This window comes from Sinocyclocheilus grahami, unplaced genomic scaffold (genome assembly GCF_001515645.1).
Source record: "Sinocyclocheilus grahami isolate Dianchi unplaced genomic scaffold, SAMN03320097.WGS_v1.1 scaffold1093.1, whole genome shotgun sequence".
Classification (NCBI taxonomy): domain Eukaryota; kingdom Metazoa; phylum Chordata; class Actinopteri; order Cypriniformes; family Cyprinidae; genus Sinocyclocheilus; species Sinocyclocheilus grahami.
In genome coordinates, this window is record NW_015506272.1 from 67,821 (window position 1) to 89,668 (window position 21,848).

At 37.1% G+C, this 21,848-nt stretch overlaps 1 protein-coding gene across 11 annotated transcripts in view; it reads right to left on the reverse strand.

Moving 5' to 3' along the window:
* rapgef2b (Rap guanine nucleotide exchange factor 2b) overlaps positions 1-21,848 on the reverse strand; it is a 136,142-nt gene that overhangs the window by 41,170 nt on the left and 73,124 nt on the right. For 7 of the 11 annotated variants that reach the window (XM_016252224.1, XM_016252222.1, XM_016252216.1 and 4 more), the window contains 2 exons: positions 21,017-21,184; positions 15,968-15,985 (listed from right to left, as the gene is read on the reverse strand). In XM_016252224.1, coding sequence (XP_016107710.1) covers positions 15,968-15,985; positions 21,017-21,184 — 186 coding nt within the window. Of the gene's footprint in view, positions 1-2,723; positions 2,930-15,967; positions 15,986-21,016; positions 21,185-21,848 lie in introns of those variants that run through there. The other 4 variants (XM_016252227.1, XM_016252221.1, XM_016252219.1 and 1 more) reach the window with 2 other exon arrangements.

Sequence of the window (21,848 nt, forward strand, 5' to 3'; positions counted from 1 at the left end):
AATAAATGAATGGGCCTAAGGCAACACTGACCTTTCACACTTATCTGTACGAATGCAAGGTTAATAAATGCTTTAGGGTCACAGATTTAACTGGATCCTTGCTCTTTAAAATGTCTATGGGTCACAAGCAAATCCAAAAAAGAAACTGCAGTCTTAATGACCTACATAGCCATACAAGAGTGCTACCAAAAATTGCTTTAGCTTATTTTTATGCATAATTGCATGCATACTTGTTTCGAACAAAGCCCCACCTGCCGTTAAGAATTTGAGGTGTGGATGTGTGAACCTGTAGCTTATATGCGTGTGATGAGCTCATGTCTGTCAAAGCAAAAGGTGTGACATTATAAAAAAGAGCTGACGCTGGAGGACTCAAAGCAGCAAACCTATCCCATAAGCCTCAGCATCGCTCTGGGGCCTCTCGCTTTCTTGAGCTGAGAGGATCAAAAGATTAAAGAGCTTCGGCTGGGCGTCAGATTAAACAGGACCGATATTCTCACAAATACATGCCAATATATTTACTACGCTAAGGCAGGAATACAGCTAAGGAAATTGACTACTTCCTGATATTTAATGAAATAGTGTCCGCAATTAATCTCTTCAAGTACTGGTCTCCTTAAAGATGCAACTAAACGATGCTAAACAGCATGTGTCCAACTGGTCTTCAAGAGCTCTCTACACACACATTCTCACTGGAGCGAGAACTGGATTCTCACTATTTTTTTGGCATAAAAACATTATTAAAAACTGAAGATTTTTGCAAAAAGAGGAAAGATGGTGAAATTATATTTGAAGAACTTTTGTACTGCAGTTGCAGTACAAACTATATGATTTTGTATAATTCCTGAAGCTCAACAGGTAGAGTATAATACTAGCAACACAAACGCATACATTTATTCAAATTAAATACAAATGCTTCAAATAATACCTAAAAGGTCATGGTTTCGACTAATTATTACGCAGTTTGCAAAATTGATTATAATAAAGGTTTATTGTGCACCAAATCAACATGTTAGAATGATTTCTGTATTATCATGTGACATTAAATACTGGAGTAATGGCTGCTGAAAATTCAGTTTTGCCATCACAAAAATATATTGTATTTTAAAATATAAAAAAATACTTATTTTATTAAAAAAGTCTTACCAACATCAAACTTTTGCATATTAATACGAAATAAGGAACACAAATTTTTTACTAGTGTAAACAGCAAACATATCTACACAACTTTATGAAACGAAACATAAATATAAAACATAATATGAAGATCTATCTATCTATCGATCTACACTTAACAAAATTATAAACGCAACACTTTTGTTTTTGCCCCCAATTTTTGAGAGAAATAGGCCTTTTATGTACATAGAAAAAGTCTTAGATCTTTGAGTTCAGCTCATGAAAAATGGGGGCAAAAACAAAAGTGTTGCTTTTATAATTTTGTTCAGTGTATCTATCTATCTATATATATATATATATATGAAATAATATAAATTATTGGACTGAAATGAATCAAAGAAAGTATGAGGGAGGAGGAGATGTAGAAAAATAAATGGGAGAAATCAAAATGCTCAATATGGTGGAAAACTTGCCTTACAGTAAAAAAAAATCTAGATAGATAATAGCTGCCCAGTGGAGTTACCAAGATGGCCACCGAGTGAACTAGGAAGCCTTAAAGGGAAAATAATGTTATAAAAACTTAATTCGGTTCCGACATCTGATTGGTCAATTAATTTTTCTAGTTGTGCTCAAGCCTTCATACTCTGACGAGAAACACTTGTTCACAGTATCACTGCAGTTTGCACAGTGAATTGTTGTATTTGTTGCATAGCAACACGGTTATGTCAGGATCTGTAAAGACGTTCGAACACCAGCACATGTTTTCAGGGCTTGCACAAGGCCAAACGAACACTAGCACATTATGGCTGACAGAAGATCAATTCATTTACAGCTAAAAGTGCTCATCATTCCACTCAGCAGTCCGGCGCTGATCGCTTTCCGATGCCGCCCGTGTGCAAACACCACAGAACGTGATCACTCACTCGCATACACACACACGTTTGTGAACAAGCACTGAGGCATTCAAAGATGCATTCGGTCACAAGTGGCTTTATGAAACGCAACATATATTGAGCTGACAGCATCGTTCAGCTATGTCATAACTCCTCCCACACGCAAATGCTCACACACATTCATCATAAAGTCATTCAAATCTAATTTTTACTGATTCCCAAGAGCTGTGACAAGCCAAACGCGATCTTGGCCATTTCATCATCCAGTACACACACATCTGAGCGTATGCGGGGTGATGGGGGGCGGTGTGCACATGGCCGCCTTCACACACTGACACACATTGCACTAGCAGAGGATGAATGAGGTCGTGGCACTCAACAGCCTCTCGTAATACAAGATTCCACAGAATCGAGCGATAAAACTGAGCATTACACCAGACTTGCATGAAATGTCAATTACAACAGATCTGCATATATGCAATTAACCTTTAAATTGCAAAAACAAGCTATGAATTCACAGAAATGCTGTTTGAGATACAGAAATATGCCTTTTAAAATCATAAAAATCTCATTTAGCTCTGCAATGAAAGCAATATTAGACATCCAATGCATCTAACGCTGTTCCCGTCCATCCTGATCATCAGGCTAATCTGATGAGCGAATGCTGGTAGTATTTTGAGGAGGTGAGAGAGCTTGCAATGTAGGGTTGATACTTACGGGGCTTTTATCAGCCTGGCTGGAGACTCCATGGCCGCCACCACTAACTAATGGCTTCATAATGGAGGTGCAGAGCCAGGGCGAAATTTAAGCATCCTGCTGATTCCCACTAATCTTTCCCTCTCTCCCCCCTCCAGTGAGTCTTCCCCTGTCTCCCGTTTTTCTCCCCGCTCCTGCAGGGGAGAAGAGGAGAATCTTTCCCGGGGAAGGAGGGGGAGAGAGTATGTTCACCGGAGATGATGCTCTGGATTTGAACAACACGGTTCCTACTCCAAGAAAATAAAAATCAACGTTTTTCCTTGTCAGGTGCACACGGCATCTGTCTGTCCACTGGGTCCACAAAAAAAAAAAAAGAAGAAAGGAGAAACACAGTGCAAAAGGATGAGAAATCCAAGAAGGGATGTGCAAAAATCGAATCCTCCGTTTCAGGTAATTAGGTAAGACTCTCCCACCAGTGACGTCCAATGCCGATCGATAGCGTTGTAAAAAATGAGGGAAATAAAGGCAAAAATGGCTGACAGCACTTTCACTGCCTCTCCATCCTCTGTCTCTCTTGTCTCCACGTGAATGGTTTTATGCACCATTAGCTGAGGCTGTGACCAGACAACCAACCTCACTCATCCAGGCTGTCTTTGTTAAACACTCTCGGTTCATTTGTGTCTAAAGCAGGGGGTGTGTGTGAGTGTGTAAGAGAGAGAGAGAGAGAGAGTGTGTGTGTGTGTGTGTGTGGAGGGGGAGGAAAAGAGGGGGCTTTGAATAGGAACCTCCTCCCTCCCTCACTGATGTTAAAAGAGCGCCGCTGGTGCCTGCTATACTACACACATACAACACACATATGGGTAAGTTGACGCATAACATGGTTAATCATCTTCAGGGTTAATGTTTATATGTATGCATAAGGGAAGGTTAAAAGTTAGGTTCTGTAAATGCTTATTTCTTTTAAATCATCTTTTTGCCTTTTTAAACAGCCTATGAAATTAAAAACGAAGTTGTGGATTTTACCGATTCAAAATTTAGAGTGTTTTTCTCAGTTGTATAAACCGAAAATATTGATGACATCATCTTGCACTCCAATTTTTTTTGTCCAATTGCATGCTCTCTGCAATAAGAATGCAGCTAATGCTTACTGGTTATTTAAATAAAAAAAATTACACTCCTTTTGACATGTCTGATGAAAACTTCCATTTTCACTGGGAAATGTAAATATTTCATGGGTTTTTTAATATTCATAAAGGTATGAGTACATTCTGTGTAGTTTCTCAGTTAATTTGAGCTTAATCTCATTACGGTCATTTTCCGTATAATTGATTATAATGTTTATTTAAAAAAATTATATTATTAATATTTGTACTGTAATTATTAGTTAAAATACCGCATTTGTTTATTCATACATATATACTTTACGTAATATAACTTTAATAAATGCATCTACCAAATGGCATTTATATATATATATATATATATATATATATATATATATACACATACACACCCAAAATATTAATGTTTTAGATGGAACATTAAAGGAATAGTTCACCTAAAAATGTATGTATATGGGTAATTCACGTTAAATACTAAGTTGACCGTCCTGCTTAAAGGCCTAGTTCACCCAAAAATCATGTCATTCCAAACCTGTATGAGTTTCTTTCTTATGTTGAACATAAAAGAAGACATTTTGAAGAAACAAAAATTGGTTGGTCCCTATTGACTTCCATAGTAGGAAACGAAATACCATCAACTGTTTGATTACCAGCATTCTTTAAAATATCTTCTTTTATGTTCAACATAAGAAAGAAACTCATACAGGTTTAGAATGGGTGAGTAAGGGTGAGTAAATAATAACAAAATGTTCATTTTAGTGTGAACTATCCCTTTAAGTAGGATGGTCAACTTAGTATTTAACATGAATTACCCATATACACACACACACACACACACTCGCACAGACACTGCAAGAGAACAAGAGAGTACTAATGAGAAAATTAGAATAAAAGAGCATGCAATGGGTGAGGTGTAGATATGGAAATAAGAGAGGATGAGAGAGAGTTGAATGGTGGTTGTGTGTGGGGGGGGGGGCAGAGAGGGATGGAAAGACAAGAGAAATGAAGGATGAGCACAGTTAGCCCAGCGAGAGTAATGTCATTATCACGCTCCCCTCCGCTCACCACCAGGGCTGCAGGCAGTTGGCATGGCAACCGTGGAGGAGAGCCATTTCCTGGTTGGTTTGGGCGGGAGAGTGTGAGCGAAGGCTGGAGAGGAAGAAAAAGAGACAGAGAGATGGAGAGATGGAAGATGAGAGCAGACGACAGAAGCGCAGAGCACATGGCTCTCTGACATCCTCTGTGTTACTATGACAACGCTGCCAATTCACTCCCCACCCCCACCAAACACACACACACACACACGCTCCGGTTACCCCCTCTGGGCGACTGACAGCCCCACCCACACACGACCCTTTAGCTTTGTGATGATGGAAGTGAGCTCACCCCTTACACATTCTCTCTCACACACACACACACTCTTCCCTAAAGGTCCATCTCTCTTTCTGTCTATCAAAATAAAGACGTACAGTAAATGTTATCATTCAATCAATCAGTCATCTGTCCATCCGGTATAAAGCACTCATTGTTTCACAGAGAGGTGAGACGTGATATCTAGCTGTGCCCTGGACTGACACGATATGATAATAAGTATTTGAATAACAAAGAAAAATATGAACATTGCATCAAGCAGGTCAATAGGCCAACAGACAGCCAATCAGATGACTTATGCAAATATCCATATATGATGCTAATGTAAAAGGTAAATATGTCAATATGGCGTAAATACAAATGTATAAATAGTAGTAAAAGTATAGTAACAATAACCTTTATAGTAAAAATAAAGGTTAAAAAAATAATAAACCTAATAGTAATAAAAATACTGAGTCTGATAAAAAAAAAAAACATTAAAAGGAATAAATGCTCAAGAAAATATATTTTCATTAAAATGTGTGTTGTTAGTGGCTGCATCTAAGGCTTTAAACCAATTTAATATAATTAAATGCCATTTATATGCAATAAAGTGATGAAGGCTTTTAGTGTTACGCTTATACATAAACATTTTGCTACCGTATCAAATAGAAACAGCCAGCTTGCACGTTTGTGCTTACAGAGGCGATGTGGGCGTGAAGATACAGATTGAAATTTTGGACAGCTTCCAGCTATGCACAGGGATCAAAACAACCCCCTGATGACATCATCCCCAATGATGTAATGCCTGACAAAAACAAGCTCAGGTGCTGCCACATCCCGTCGTTAGAGTAACCACCAATCATCGTAGGAAAACAGAGCGTCATTACGTCACTGTGGTAACAGGGTCACATCAAGGGACGGCTCAGCATCACCCAGAGTGCAATTCAGGAACAATAGATGCTCATTATGGAAAGGTTGATAGTGGGTCAAGCAGCCTCGGCTTCATGTGAAACAACAAAGAGCGTCCATGTCCATGAAGACAGAATAAATATGTTTGAAGAATGAAGTGAGCAAATAGGTTTTAGATTAAGGCACATTATAATCCAGCTGTTTAGTTATCAACTAATATAGATTTTAAAAAAGGCTAACACATACAGATATCTAGAGATCAATGTCTTGAATAAAATACAATTTAATGATAGCAAATAAGATGCTGAAATGCTGAAATTCCTAGGGGAAAAAAAATCTATATTTTTCTTTTAATTTTAGCTCATTTTAATTTAACTTCATGTACTAAAATAACACTAAAACTGAAATAAAAATTTATAAACACTATACAGACATAAAAAATGCAAAAAAGAGACAAACTACTAAGAATGACAAATTAAATGAAAATGGAAAATCTACTGATTCAAAAAATTAATAAAAATGACAATAAATAACACTAAAAAACAACAATTACAATAATATCTCAATGATACAATAATGTACTTTTTTTTGAGAAATAAGAAAAAAAAAACTATAAAAACTGGTTAAAAATATATTATTATTAATAATAATAGAAAAAAAACATTATCCATTAAGAAAGCAGTCAATAGACTTTGGAGATAACACAATGGAGCTGTTGCTGATTATTTTAAAATGACCAATTATCGGTGGATTAACTGACTATTACTAGTTATGTCATCCAAGTTCCATCAAATGACAGCTGTTATAGTTTCTAATCGATAGTACTTTGTTTAGCATAAGGCCAATCAAAGCGCAATACACCAAGACATGCAATAATAGGAAACGGTGTATGGTGTATTAACTTTATTGATGTAAGTTTTGATCAATGAATCAATCCATCAAAAAAAAAAAGGAAAACCCAGCGGTTTTGTGAACTGATGATGTAGGCAAAATATATCATGCTTCTTAGCTCTGAGAGGCTTTTCAGAATACAAATCGAGATATTAGTTCCTTTTGAAAAGCTACTGTTATCCCGCTACTGCTGAAAACAGAACAACTGTCAAAGATCCCTCTCCAGCCTATACACAAGGGAGTCGGGATGCAGAGGAAATGAGAGGAAGTGGGAGAGAGAGAAAGAAAGACACAGACAAGGAGAGAGAGAGAGACAGACAGACAGATAGGATTAACATCGACTGAAGCTCTTCCGGATCATTCCTTTCACGCCAAACCTTTTCAAAATTTGAGTACAGTAGGGCTAGATTGCACTCATTCTCCAGAAGGATAGACCACAGCTACAGTGTGACAATGAAGAAAGCTCATTGCAATGCAATGCAAACACTAATTTTTGTTGTGACATCTAATATAGTATAAGTATAACATATGCTAATAAATAAGGCTGGGTGGTCTATACCAGGTAAAATTCATTGTTCATACTGTGGTACATACAGTAGGTATGGTAAGATTCACTAATTTGCACTGGTGCATCGGCATAAAAGTTAATGATGCGATGCATTGATTTAAAAAAAGTGTGCATTGGACATTTACATTTAGTCATTTAGCAAACACTTTTATCAGAATTATTAGACACATTAAAGATTATCTTTAATTGGACACATCGGATACGTTGGCATTTGTATCGCGATGCATCAATCTAACATATTTGCATCAGTAAAAAAAACATAAATCATAATACGAGTGAATCGTATCACATTGCATAGGTTGCAGATATGTATCTTTAATGTATCGTATTGTTGACCATGCATCGAGATGCGTATCGCATTGGAGAAGCACATCCCTAATATACAGTATATTTATTTGGCTAAAGTAGGCAGGACTTCTTTACATTATTTACACATTAACATGGTGAAGTTATATATGTGTGACAAAAACAAAAGGCAAAATGTGTCCCAAACAAGTCAAGACAAGGAAGAACTTGTTATTCTTTTGATTTAAAATCATGCACAACATGATTAGAATCTGTTTTTGATCCGTGTCCATTAAATTGCCCCCAAAAAATCGAATTAGATGACATACTATTTGCAAATGATTCAATGTACACCATAATATAATATAAATCACAAACATATGAGCCATTACAAAAACAAAATAATTACCATCATCTATCCAATTATTCTCCAAATCGCTTATCCTCTGTAGGGTCATGGGCAAATAATTATATTCTGATATAAATATTGTTTTCATGATATATAATTACTCATACTGTGATATAAGACCCAGTCCAACTTACAACTCAAGTAACCCGTTTCATTACATTAAAATGTCTATAGTGATGCTTAGTTCATGGAGTAATCTTCTAAATGACTTGCACAGTAATTAACATGCAGCGTTAGGGCTGGTTAAGACTGTAGACAGAGAACACCACATGCATAACAATAAGGACCACTGCCTTTATACTACGAGAAGGAGAGCAACTTCAAATGACCTATATGTTATTAAAGAAATAAACCAAGACAGGCCATGCATTAACAATGGGTTAAAGGGTGACGCTGGGCAGGGCAAAGTAGTTCCAAACAGCAAAAGACACCAATGATCAACATAACTTGATTAATTAATGTTCATTTTTTACAATAAACAACTTTTCAATTCAGTAATACAATCCATTAGCCTGTTAGTTAACCGGCATGCCGTTTATGGTTGCTTTTTTGCTAAACAACAATATACATTGAAATTATGATGTACTGTATATCAGCTATTAAAAAAGATTATCTACACTGTGAAGAGATTCCATAAAAAAAATGCAGATAGTGGCTAGCCTCTAGTGTTTGGCAACCATAGTAAATCAAATTAACTATTATTTGGCAGAATCTTTTTTTTTTTCAAGCAGTTGACATGTTTTGAATGTGTAAAAGTCCAAAATGCATTAAAACATTTTTAGAAGTCGTTCCATCCCAATTATAGCTTTGTAGCTTATTGACCAAAGGCAAGTGTGTGTTTTCTATCTTATCATGTGGCTAAGCAGAGCTGATATGCCTTGGGGGGGATACGTTTAGCATGAGACTAATTAAAGATCAATGCTACAGACAACACAGGTGTTCAATCTTGTGGAGGAAGAGAAAGTGCCTCATGCTCATAGCTCATGAGTGCCACTTGATTCTCATATCATCCATGTTTCACTAGTGCACTTTCAATCCTGGATGCTTCCTGTCAATACACAGATGCAGGAAGAGGATTTCCTACTAGAGCAAAAGAGCTGAAGTGAATTTCTTAAAGAAATAATGCAGGAGGAAGAGTTGGTGGTCTAATAACAATGGTGAAGTGAGATGCGGCGTTCTGGTAATTGTGAAGGTGCGGAGGGTCAACGTAACAGCACCCAAAGAAAGAAGTGTGTTTTTCCCACTCTTCCAGAAGTAGAGCAACTGCATTCTGATGTGTGATTACTACAACATACACATATAAAAACTATGGCTCATATATGTATTATTCATATTTTCTGCATATGTAATCAGTCAGTTTTAAATAAAACACTTAGTGGAAGAATCTCATCTAAATAATGAAAATTTTTAATTAAATTTAAATGTATGCATTTAGCAGAAGCTTTTATCCAAAGCGACTTACAGTGCATTCAGGCTATACATTTTATACCAGTATGTGTGTTCCCTAGGAATCGAACCCACAACCTATGCGCTGCTAATGCAATGCTCTACCACTGAGCCACAGGAACATATGAGTTACTTTCTGTAAACATGAGAAAGTAATGAGTTACTTGCTGTAAAAATGTCAACATAAAAAAAATACGTGACTATAGATATTGTGGGATGGCAATAAAAAAAAAAAAAAGAACGATTCTGGTTCAGATTCGAATCCATGAATGATTCTTTTGGTCAGGTAGAGAAAGTACTCTACATGTAAGAAAGAAAAAGTTAAAAAATTATGTGCAGTTCAGTTATTAAGTGAATAATCACTTCAACTGATTCGGTGAGTCTGGTTTGAACCACTGAGGACTGGTTCAAACTGATAACTCATGAGCTTGAGACTGATTAATGAGGAATCAATTAATGTGTTGACCAATCAGAGTCTACTGGTTGTGTTGCATGTATGTTGCTGTTGCACGCAACAAGCAAGGGTAATGCCATAGGAAAGCAGGAGAAAGATTCAAGCCCCACTTACAGAACTGAACAATACAAATAGAATTTGTTCGACCCATATATGAATCTGAATATGAATCAGTTCTTGATTCACAACTTTAGCCATAACACAGCAAGGCTGAAGCCATTTGCTTTGGAGAAAGAAAGTTCCAGGTATAAAAGTTAAAACATAAACCTAAAAGGTCACTGGATGGGACTTTACAGCACACTGGTTTAATTGTCAAGCTCTATTACCATGTATGCATGGTAATCTACAACCAAACTGCTGAAGGACTGAATATGAGAGGAAAGAGGGATGAAAAGACAGCAAGATCAAAGGACGAGGAGGGCTGCAAGGTACACTGCTCCTGGCTGATAGCAGTCCATCTGGACCCGACGCCCCGCTGTTATCATTTGAAATGTCCGTGTGGTTTAAACCATCAGCTCTATCATAACTGTCATAACAGCTATAACTGTCAACTGGCATTTATGCTAATGGACAGTTTAGCAGGGCAGAAATACAAATCATTTTCATTCTACAATGTCATGCTATAAATATGAACAAAACAAGGCATGTTTAGTGATATTTCACCACAATACATTTGTGACAGTATAAAACCCTGAGGGCCATAACAGATACAACCCTGTACAGTATATTCCAAGTCTTCTAAAGCCATACGATAGCTTTGCATGTTTGTGTGTGTGTGTGTGTTGATAGTGGTATAAATCTTTTTAAGTGCAGGCCTTTTGTGTCTCAGTGCCGCTGTATACTGCAGCAGCAGCCATCACTGAGGACAGCTCTAAAAATAGAGCAGACTCTTCACAAGAACACCTGACAAGACTCCCTCTCTCACTCTTTTCCACTCTCTAACACACATGATCACACTTTTCATCTCTCAATCGCTTTGCTTCACTCCTCACTGAATCTAATTACCGCAAAACAAGTATCAGCTCAGCGGCAGCTAAGTCTACCCATCAGCAATCTTCATCAGGCCTAGGGCGTTAAATAACACGCTAAAACAGACACATATAAACACATTAACATAAAATTCTTACATGCACCCTTGTTTGTTTAAAAAGGGCTGAGCCTTGGTAGTGCAGCACTATTAAGCCTAGCTATGAAATCCTAAATTGCTGCCGTTGTTCTCAACTAGTGCAATTCTGTTCTGACAGGGTCATCGGGAAAATAAATGAAACAAACAAGGAAAAATACAACTTAAAGGGGTCATATGACGTTGCTAAAAAACAACATTATTTTGTGTATTTGGTGTAATGAAATGTGTTTATGCGGTTTAAGGCTAAAAAAACACATTATTTTCCACATACTGTACATTATTGTTTCTCCTCTATGCCCCGCCTTTCTGAAATGAAAAGGTTATGCCCCTTACCATATTGTGATGCCCTGTCTGGCCGGAGCAACGAGACAAAAACATTAAAACCCATTATAAACGAGGCATTTGTTGCATCCAGTGAGGACATAATTACTGATTATAATGACTTTTACTGTGTTTTTACGCATTGCATCGCGCCGCGTAAACATAAAACCATGTCTGCATTTGTGATCGGAGAAATGACAAACAACAAGCGCTACTCTACACTGCTCAAAACTCGCGTTTGAATCATCAGTGGCAAATCCTTTAAATATGAAAGCATACTTACAAGCTGTGAGTCAGTATTATTTGTCAGAACACCGGCATTGTAGGCTACTCTCCCAGGAAACAGTCCTCATCCTCCTTAAAATGTGTTGCTCACATCTGAATATTTGGGTTGAAGTGTTCTGGAACAATGTTGTAAATACAACTTAACCACTGATTTCTAGTTGTGTCCTCTTTTGGAAGACCAAACAAAGGCCTTTCAAAACGAAACACACAGCGTCTCCACAGCATGGTGGCAGCAACAATACTACAGCGAGAATCAAAGTTATGCCTTCTTTCTTTGCGTATACATTTGGGTGGTGTTATGCAAATCTTCCCACACAGTGACGTAGACATGTGGGGGCGTGTTTAAACGAGGTATTTTAGGAGGGCGTGGACGAGTCAACTTTTATAAAGAATATCTCTTTGTGTTTGAGACTTTAGTCTTTGCAACTTTAGGGATCTTATCTATTCACGAACAGCTTGTAACACTCCAAAGAGAAAGGAAAACTTGAAATCGCATCATATGACCCCTTTAACATTTAATTGTGCATAGCAAAGTAAATAAGAGTCAAATGGTTCAAATAAATCTTTGGTTACTGATGACATAAGTCATGCTATTAAATGACCTTTTTGGTATTTCGGTGAAAATACGACATCATATAGCTAATTAAGTAAAATGGTAAAATAGAAATATGGCTAAAATTAATACATTAGTTAGTTCAAACAGTATGGAGGGTACATTGCACTTCTGTTGTTGCTTATGCTTTTACAAAACAGTTCCCTATGTCCATGTTATTATCCGATATCATGCTTTGTCATGTTATTATTTTGCTAATTATTGGGTCTATTAGTAATAAATATATTAATATAAAATGTTATATTTATTTTTCTATATTATTTTATTAATTATGTATTTCATACAAAATATGTCCCATAAATATCAAACTGAATTACTGTTCTGGATTGGCACTTGATGTCCAATGTATAATCTGGGTTCTGAAGCAAAATTAGTTGAAAACCAGCAAATATAATCGATTGTTAGTGGAACAATTACCCTTAACCAGTACATAACTCATCCTGCACCATTTATGCTACATGAATGACACTCAAATTATGCAGCTTGTTGGTAAAATTATGTTATTACATGGTTAAATGATCAAAATTATGATTTTTGCCAGCTAGGAAAACAAAACAAAACAAAATTTATATTTTATTTTTATATTTGTGAACAATGTTTAAGAAGAAGAAGAAACAATTAGAATGTTTGATTTTAAGGATTTTTTTCATAATAAACATCAAATTTAGTTACTGTTCTGAATCCGTGTATCATTCGATCATTCGTTTTTTGATTTAATATTGAAAGTAGAAAAATTAGAAAATTTTCATTTTTCGTTCAGGGGTAGAAAAATGAATAAACAGCTTGAATATTCGATTTCTACACATGGGTGGGAATTAAACACCCCTTTCTGCTGATTGGTCAGCAATGCCATCATCAGTTCTTCTGCAGTATCACGCAGCAGAATAATAGTCCTCTGCTGCTGCAGTTGTATTGATTCTTAACACATTTATTGCAACTACATTTCATTTTTTTTCATCAAACAAACAGGCTAATGAACAGCTCGACACAACTCATACCGGGGCAGAGTCTAGACAGGGCTTTCTTCTGTGTAGATATAAATTCTATTCTTTGCATCAGCTGGCATGGCAAAGTATGATATGACAGCTGTCATAGCCTACCCTGCTCACCCAGTAAGTCTGTTTGTTTAATTAAGAAATTAATAAATTTATTTGTTTCAAAATAAATATTTTAAACACTAAGACAAAAAGGAAGGAATAATAAATTGGTTTGGGTATATACAGGCCTATGTTCACGCAAGAACTGTCATTCTGACTGACAACCGGAGAACAACAGATATTAAATAGCCTACTGTTAGAGTTATATAATGTAGTCTTGTGTTTTATTAAAATTGATTATAATTGATATCTCAAAAGGATATGCACTTGTGCGCAGCACGAGCTACTGCGCACTCGCACTGCAATGCAAGATTTTCATAAAATATAATAACTTGCCATTTCAGTTTGTTTCTCACCAAACCCTCAGTATACCTTCAGAATGCTTGGAACATATGCCACGAGATGCATAGGATTATTTTACGACAGATATCATCCGCTAAAAAAAAAAAAAAAACTAAAGTCATCATTCTCTGCCATTAAATTGGCATGTGCGAGCAGGACATTTTTGTGTTATTAAGTAATAAGCCTTTAGAACAACATTACGGTGAGCAGTCACTATAGTTCACACAGTTCCAATAAATTGCGATGGGTTAAATAAACTCAATAAGCAGACAGACGCGACTACAGTAAAGCGCAGACCAGTATTGAAGTGCACAGGAAATAAGCAGCAGTCATATTTAAAGCAGTTTACATTAATATTAAGTACTGATTGACGTTCACTTGGATTTTTTTCCAAAACAATTATTGGGAAATAACTTAATACTCTGTCATTTATAGTCGTATGGTAAAATTTATATTTTTAATTGTGTAACGTTACGTTCAAAATAACTACAAAATGTCATGCCTTTGAAAAATAAAGAGAACAACAGAATGTGCTGCTTCAGCGCGTCTCGGTCTCCTTGAGCATCTTTCCGGCGCATGCCACAAACATCAACCACAGCGAATACTTGTCTTTTAAAAGGCTTCATTTAGATTATTTGACGTTAAATGCATCATATAAGTCACTTTGGAATAAATCACAGTAGGCCTATGTATCATGATAAAAAAAGCGACTTTACAGTCTGGAAATACTTTAGGCTATAGCTAATTATTTCTCGGACCCCCTATCATTTTAAGAACTGCTGGTCTACACAGAAGAAAGACCTGTCTAGACTCTGCCCCGGTACGAGTTGTGTCGAGCTATTCATTAGTCTGTTTGATGAGAAAAATATGAAATTTATAAAATGGGTTATTAATCCGTACAACTGCAGCAGCAGAGGACTATTATTCTGCTGCGTGATACTGCAGAAGAACTGATGATGGCATGGTTTGATCTTCGGCTGACCAATCAGCAGAAAGGGGCATTTAATTCCCACCCACATGTAGAAATTGAATATTCAAGCTGTCTATTAATTTTTCCACCCATGAACGAAAACTAAAATTTAAGCTGAATTCTCGTTTTTCATTTTTTGGAAAAAAACAAAAAACTAAAAAGAAGCCGTTTTCTCATTTTTCTACTTTCAATATTAAATCAAAAAATGAATGATCGAATGATACACGAATTATTGTTCTGGGTTGCCAGTTGATGTCCAATATATAATGTTGGTTCTGAAACAAAACAAAAAATAACAAAGCAAAGCAAAGCAAAACAAAGCAAAACAAAACAAAACAAAAAACAAACCATCACTTTGAAGGAGGGACCCAAGCCATATTTAGGGACTGGAACATGATAGAGACTCGTTTGGCTTGGTCCAGTAAGAACCACCTAGCAGCCACCCTGAACACCCTAACAACTGCATAGCAACACACTAAAAACCATTAATAGCATAGCATAGCAATGCCTCGGGAACCCTAGCAGCAAATTCTCCAATTCTCCACCAGCAATAGCCACTCACATATTCTTTTAAAAATGTAAAAAAATCTAGTTTGTTTGACTAGTTCAGGGGTGGCGAACGTCGGTCCTGGAGAGCCACAGCCCTGCAGAGTTTTGCTTCAACCCTAATCAAACACACCTGAACAAGCTAATCAAGGTCTGAAGGGTTACTAGAAAGCTACAGGCAGGTGAGTTTTAATTAGGGTTGGAGCTGTACTCTGCAGGGCTGCGGCTCTCCAGGACCGGAGTTCGCCACCACTGGACTAGTTATAAGGCAATAATCTCAGCATTCAACCTGAAGGCTTGCAATATAGCATCACCCACTTTAAATCACTGTTAAGACTAAACATTAATTTGGCAACATAAATACATACACAAGACACATCCACACAAATAAGCCATATTGCTATGGTCACAGGGTTATAAACTCTTATCGCACACACATATAAAACCTACACGCATATACAGTATATAATCACAGCTAAGCAGGAAGTGACACACACAGAGGAACAGAAACAGTGAATAAGTACGATACCTGAGCCTTAACGCATTCCTGCGGAGGAGCCAGTATGAGGAGAGAAGCAGAGAAGAGCAGAGTTATTATCAGCCTGGGTTATTGAAGAGCAGAGCAGGCTCAGAGACACCCTGTTAAGCACTTTGCAAGTCATACTACGGGAAGAAGAGAGGGACACATCCTTTATAAAAGCTCAGACGCTATAAAAAACAACAGAGGGTAATGCTCACACACACACACACACACACACACACACAGACACAGACACAGACACAGACACACACAGACACACACACACACACACACACACACACAGACAGAGACACAGACACAGACACACACACACACACACACACACACACAGACAGAGACACAGACACAGACACACACACACACACACACACACACACAGACAGAGACACAGACACAGACACACACACACACACACACACACACACAGACACAGACACAGACACAGACACACACAGACACACACACACACACACACACACACAGCCGAGAAACATGAGGCGGATGCTGAAATAAAAAGCCACAAAGCAAAAATAAAAAGGGAACTCGGGCACTTCAGGTGAACGGAAAAGCGGCTAGTTATGCAACCAAATACAAAGGATTGGAGGTCATTTAGTTATTGAACAACTGAAATGCAATGATCAGCAACCTAGGAGATGCAAAAAACTGGTATTCATTGACTGAATGAGGGTCTCATGATCATTAAAGCCCCACAGTACCGGAGAGGAAGGGAAAAAAGACAGATTTATAGAGACAAAAATGGTACCCAGTGTAATCCAACAACAAGGCAGTCACTGTTCACTGGTCTTAAAGTCACTATTGACAGACAGATTTCATTTAAAGATTCCATGAAATAGCTTGACGAGAGCCGTTTTCTTTCCTATTGAAAGAAGAAATTTGGGCACAGCATACTGAATGGCTTTATCCTTTAATAAAAAGTAAATAAGCTTTAGTTTACATTGGTTTTGAACCATCATTTAGTACTTGCTACTCTAGATGGAGACAGAAAAAGACTGTAAATTCTAAATTATTACTATACAGATTATCTCAAAGCTATGAACTAAAATTACAATGTTGACTTCATGGGGTGTTTACAGCACAATTGTAAGTGTGATATGAGTGTAAATTCAACAGACTGAATGAAAAACATTCTAAACGTTAGGAATTTTCTGTTTTGGTGTGCATGGGACAGACTGTGTGTGTAATATCCAAAAATGTTGTTTAAATCAGTGCAGAAGGAGTGTGGTGCATCCACTAACACTACTGAGATGAATGAACTCTACCTCATCTGTCTCAGAGCTGTTTTGAATCATTGTGCATCTACAAGATGCCTCCAAATACAGTGTGACAAATCTGAATCACGTCTAGGGCAGAAATGCTTAGAGACTTGGAGTTGAGTTCGATTGTGTGAGGCAGGCAGCGCAGAGTGCAATTATTTCACTCTGGTGCCAGAAATTGAATCAAATTAATGCCAGTCAGCAAGTCTCTATAAGGTTATGTGAGATACTCAAGGCTGATACATGATGTAATGTTTGTGAAGTGAATTTTCACCTTCGGCTATGTCTGAGTATGGAAATCCCACTGTGGAAGCACTCTCAAAAACTCACGGATTAGCTGGAATGCCCGTCAGCTTAACATCCAATGCACTGCGGTCCCTCTTGACGACACTACTGTGAACTTTCTTAGCCTGCTACCACTGATCTGAGAACAAAAACACGGTCCAAATCGCTTCCCACAGACCATAACAACAAAAAGGGAGCTGTTTGGGAAAACTGTGCAGCTGAGAAGATACAATGGTGGGAATCATTTTGGCGTCCCCTTCTAATGTATCTCGAGGGAAAAACAATTTAGCTCAATGATGCTTGACGTATTTCGTTGTACTAAACAAAACAAACATTTCCAAACAAGCTGAGGGAACACTGGCTTCTCTCCCGGGGGAATGGGAGGAATACTGGGAATGAACTGCAGCAGATTTGGGGGGGAAAATCAGGAATGTATCTACGTGAGGGTCCAGATTTGAACCTCCACGAAGCATCTGTGTCAGAAATTCACAAGATTTACGCTCAAAACATTACGAAGGCAGAGTCTTGCTGTCAAAACTCCTGGAGATTTAGTAGAATAAAATACAACCTTTTTTTCTCTCTCAAGGTACAAGGTGCAGAGGGAAAGACACATCAAAACTGACCTGAAAAAAATTATGTTTGTCTTTGTAATAAATTAATAAAATAAATAATGAATATAAAATAAAACGCATATGTTAGTAATATGTCATCAAAATAAAATTAAATAAAATTAAAAATAAAATAGATTTTTGCCAATACTTCATTTAATACTGGTTAATGTAATAACATAACAGCAAATAATAATAAATATAAAAACAAAAATAAAATGTATGCATTAGTAATATGTCGTCATCAAAACAAAATTAAATAATAAAAAAATGCCAATACTTAATTTAATGCAGGTTAATGTAATAACATAACAGCAATTAATGACAAATTTGAAAAGATAAATGTTAGCATTGGGATATATTAAGAGGATAAACTTGACCTTTAGCTTTAAAAAGTCAAAAAAATTGGTGCCAGCGAAGGGTGTAACCACATATCTAAGATTAAGTGAATCAAATGTAATTTTAACAGTTATCGAATGAAAAAAAAAACATTATGGTTGATAACTAATGTAAATATTGGATATCTGAATATTTTATTTAACCTGAACAAATGTAAATATACAAATACATAAATGTTTTCTTTCTTTCCCTCTGCTGTCTCTTTATTCAGCTAGGGCTCGAGGTATATCACACATACAGATTGTAGCAGTGCAGTGGATTCTCACTTCAACCTGGCCAGAGCACAGTGGGGACTGAGTGCATAAAACACCAGCACATCTTCAGCCAACACGACATACTGACTGCAAACACATAGGCAGAACACCAGCTAACACCTACAGAGAGACCATATATCAGCCACCACAGCACAACAAGGTAAATGAGCAGCTTTAATGGAAACAAGGAAAGCACCTTGGACATACGGGCACAAACAAATTGCGTTGCTGCTAGGTAAAAACAACATTTAAGAGACTGAAAGAACAGTCCAAAAGTAAGGTATGAGTGTCATTTGATGCCAACTTGATTTTTCGTCCATTAGTGTAAAAGAGGCAGTAACGAGCTGAAGAGAGCTTTCACTGCCTATTTTTACATTTTATAATGAGCCAGCACCCATTTTAAACCTAAACTTGCTTTTTAAAAATTCAGACTAGCTTTCTGATTTTTATAAAATAATGTACTATGCTGGCTTTAGTTTTGAGCAGCATTTTTTTCAAAGTCATTGGCTACATGCGAAATGCAAGCTTTCTTACCATTTAACCTGTTGTCGGGGGAAAAACAGTATGTGAAATAACTACAAAATTATCTGCAGTGCTGCACACTTGCTAGCTTCCTAACTGTAAATACTTTTTTCTGTTAATTTTTACAAACTGATAAAATCTTATGATGTTGCCACTAGGGTTGCAAAGGGGTGGACAATTTCCGGAAACTTTCCAAAAATCCCTGGAATATAAAAAAAAAACCTGGAAAGTTTCCAAAATGTCTGGAATGTTTCCTAAAATGTATGGAAATTTTCCACATTTTTGCAACCCTAGTTGCCACTGGTGCTTAAGTTGTTTTTAACCCAGAATATTCCTTTAAGGCAGAAGATAAAACAAATAAATGAACAACCCCATGAGGATGGGGCTGCGCTAGCTAAATGAACAGATTCTTACAGTAAAAGAAGAACCAATGCAAATATAGTAGCAGAGCAAAGTTCATAGGTAGGAGACAAAAACCTTGTTCCTTTCACATTGGTAATACAAGGAAAGAGAAGTGGTTAATGTTACCAAAAAGAGTGCCAACAGACTTCCAGTAGTCTTTCAGTAATCTAAAGCTTTACATAATGTTCCTGTAGCGTAAGTTTTGTGAGAGGAACATTTTGGTACACATCTGATGCACTGCTCTGGTTGTAGTGAAGAAATGTTAGCTTATGTTATGTTTCGCTGCAGCAGTCAAATACATTGAATATATTACTAGCCAATGTTATGCGTAGACAGTGCTGGACGGTATGACAGTATATACCTTGCAACGTTAGAAATGCATCAAGTGGTACAGAATTTCCTGAACCATTTATACACCATAGATACTGTATATTAGCATCATTATTTGCACATAAAAGTGACATAAAGAGATGAACCTGCACATATTAGCTATTTTACAGTTTTAAATGTGACTCAGTCAGAATTAAGACTCTTGGCTAGTATGTTTAATAATATTGAGTTATGTTATAAAATGTGAAGCTGTTTGTGCACAGATAACATTTGTTTAAAAAATATCTTATTTTTGGTCAGCATCAGCATTTTTATACCAATAAAGCTTTAATATATGTATATAATGTAATTCATTGGGTTATCCAAAAAAAAACCTGCATGATTATTAGTACAGATATTACAAATATCTATTGCAAAGCTGAATTATCAGTGTCACATGATCCTTCAGAAGTTATTCTAAAATGCTGATTTGGTGCTCAAGAAACATTTCTTATCATCAATGCTGAAAACATATTTTTTTTGCTGAAAAATATGGTGATTGTTTAGGGTTCTTTGATAAATAGACAGTTCAAAAGAACAGCATTTATTTGAACATAAATCAATCTTTTGTCAAATTATAAATGTCTTTCCTGTCACTTTTTTTTTTTTCCTGTTGAATTTGAATTATCCAAAAAATAAGCATAACTATATGATAATTAATACCATTCTTAACTGAAAATAACTATATTATGATACCATGATCTAAAATCACTGATATTGTAATATCAGATTTTATCATACCATCCATCCCTATGCATAAATAACATTGCAAACAAAAAACAAGCACTTGCAATGACACATTTGCCAGCATGTAAACAAACTGGAAAGCAAAGCCGGACAGGTGAGGACCAGGAACGCCGACAGTCATGCAGGGGGAGGGGCAAAAGATAAACTGTACAGGTAGAGTTAAAGCATATGACTAACCGTATGGTATCCCCGTGCAACGGGCGGCTTGCCGGCGGGATAGGGGTCTACGGTGTCGATGATGGTCTGTCGCTCGCCCTTCTGGTTGATCTTGCGAAACCTTCGGCGGGACTGTCGGTGTGATGCCTGCCGCTGGAAATACTCCTCATTTTCATCCATATAGTCCACCTGCAAACGGAGGAGCAATTTGAGTGAGACTCCCTCTCTCTCTCTCTCTCCTCACCCCCCACCCCCTCCCACCCCTCTTACTGGCGCTGTGTAAAAATAGAAGTGGGTGTGTGAGCCTGCCTGTGTGTGTGTGTGTGTGAGTGTGAGTGTGTGTGTGTGTGTGGGCTGAGCCTCAAACACCTACGTCAAAGAGAGGCGCACAGCAGACAGAAAGGAAAGGTAGAAAAGGGGAGATGTAGTTTCAGAGGAGCAGCTTGCAAGGGGCTTTCGGAGCTGAGTTGTGCATGTTATGCCGGTTTAACCTTGAAATTAAGAGTTCAAATAGCAGACATGTACAAAAACCAAACCGGATCAATATGTATTATTTATCTTTGCTGGGTATTCTGTCACTGTGACACCTAAAAATTAAATCAAAACGTGTAAACTGTCATTGGCAGGTCTCTGAATGACTGTGAACATGGGTGGCATCATCATACACATGATGGGTATAAGTTGCATATAAAAAGGGCTGGCCACTGTGACATTACGCCATAAAAAGTGACATGATTATCCCTCTGCCTTATTTTGCTTTGGGATTACACATCAAATCTCTCGCTACCGTACCAACTGCTGCTATGGCAACTGCCGGCGAGCGCAAAGCAGTGGGAATATATTGGGCGGTGTG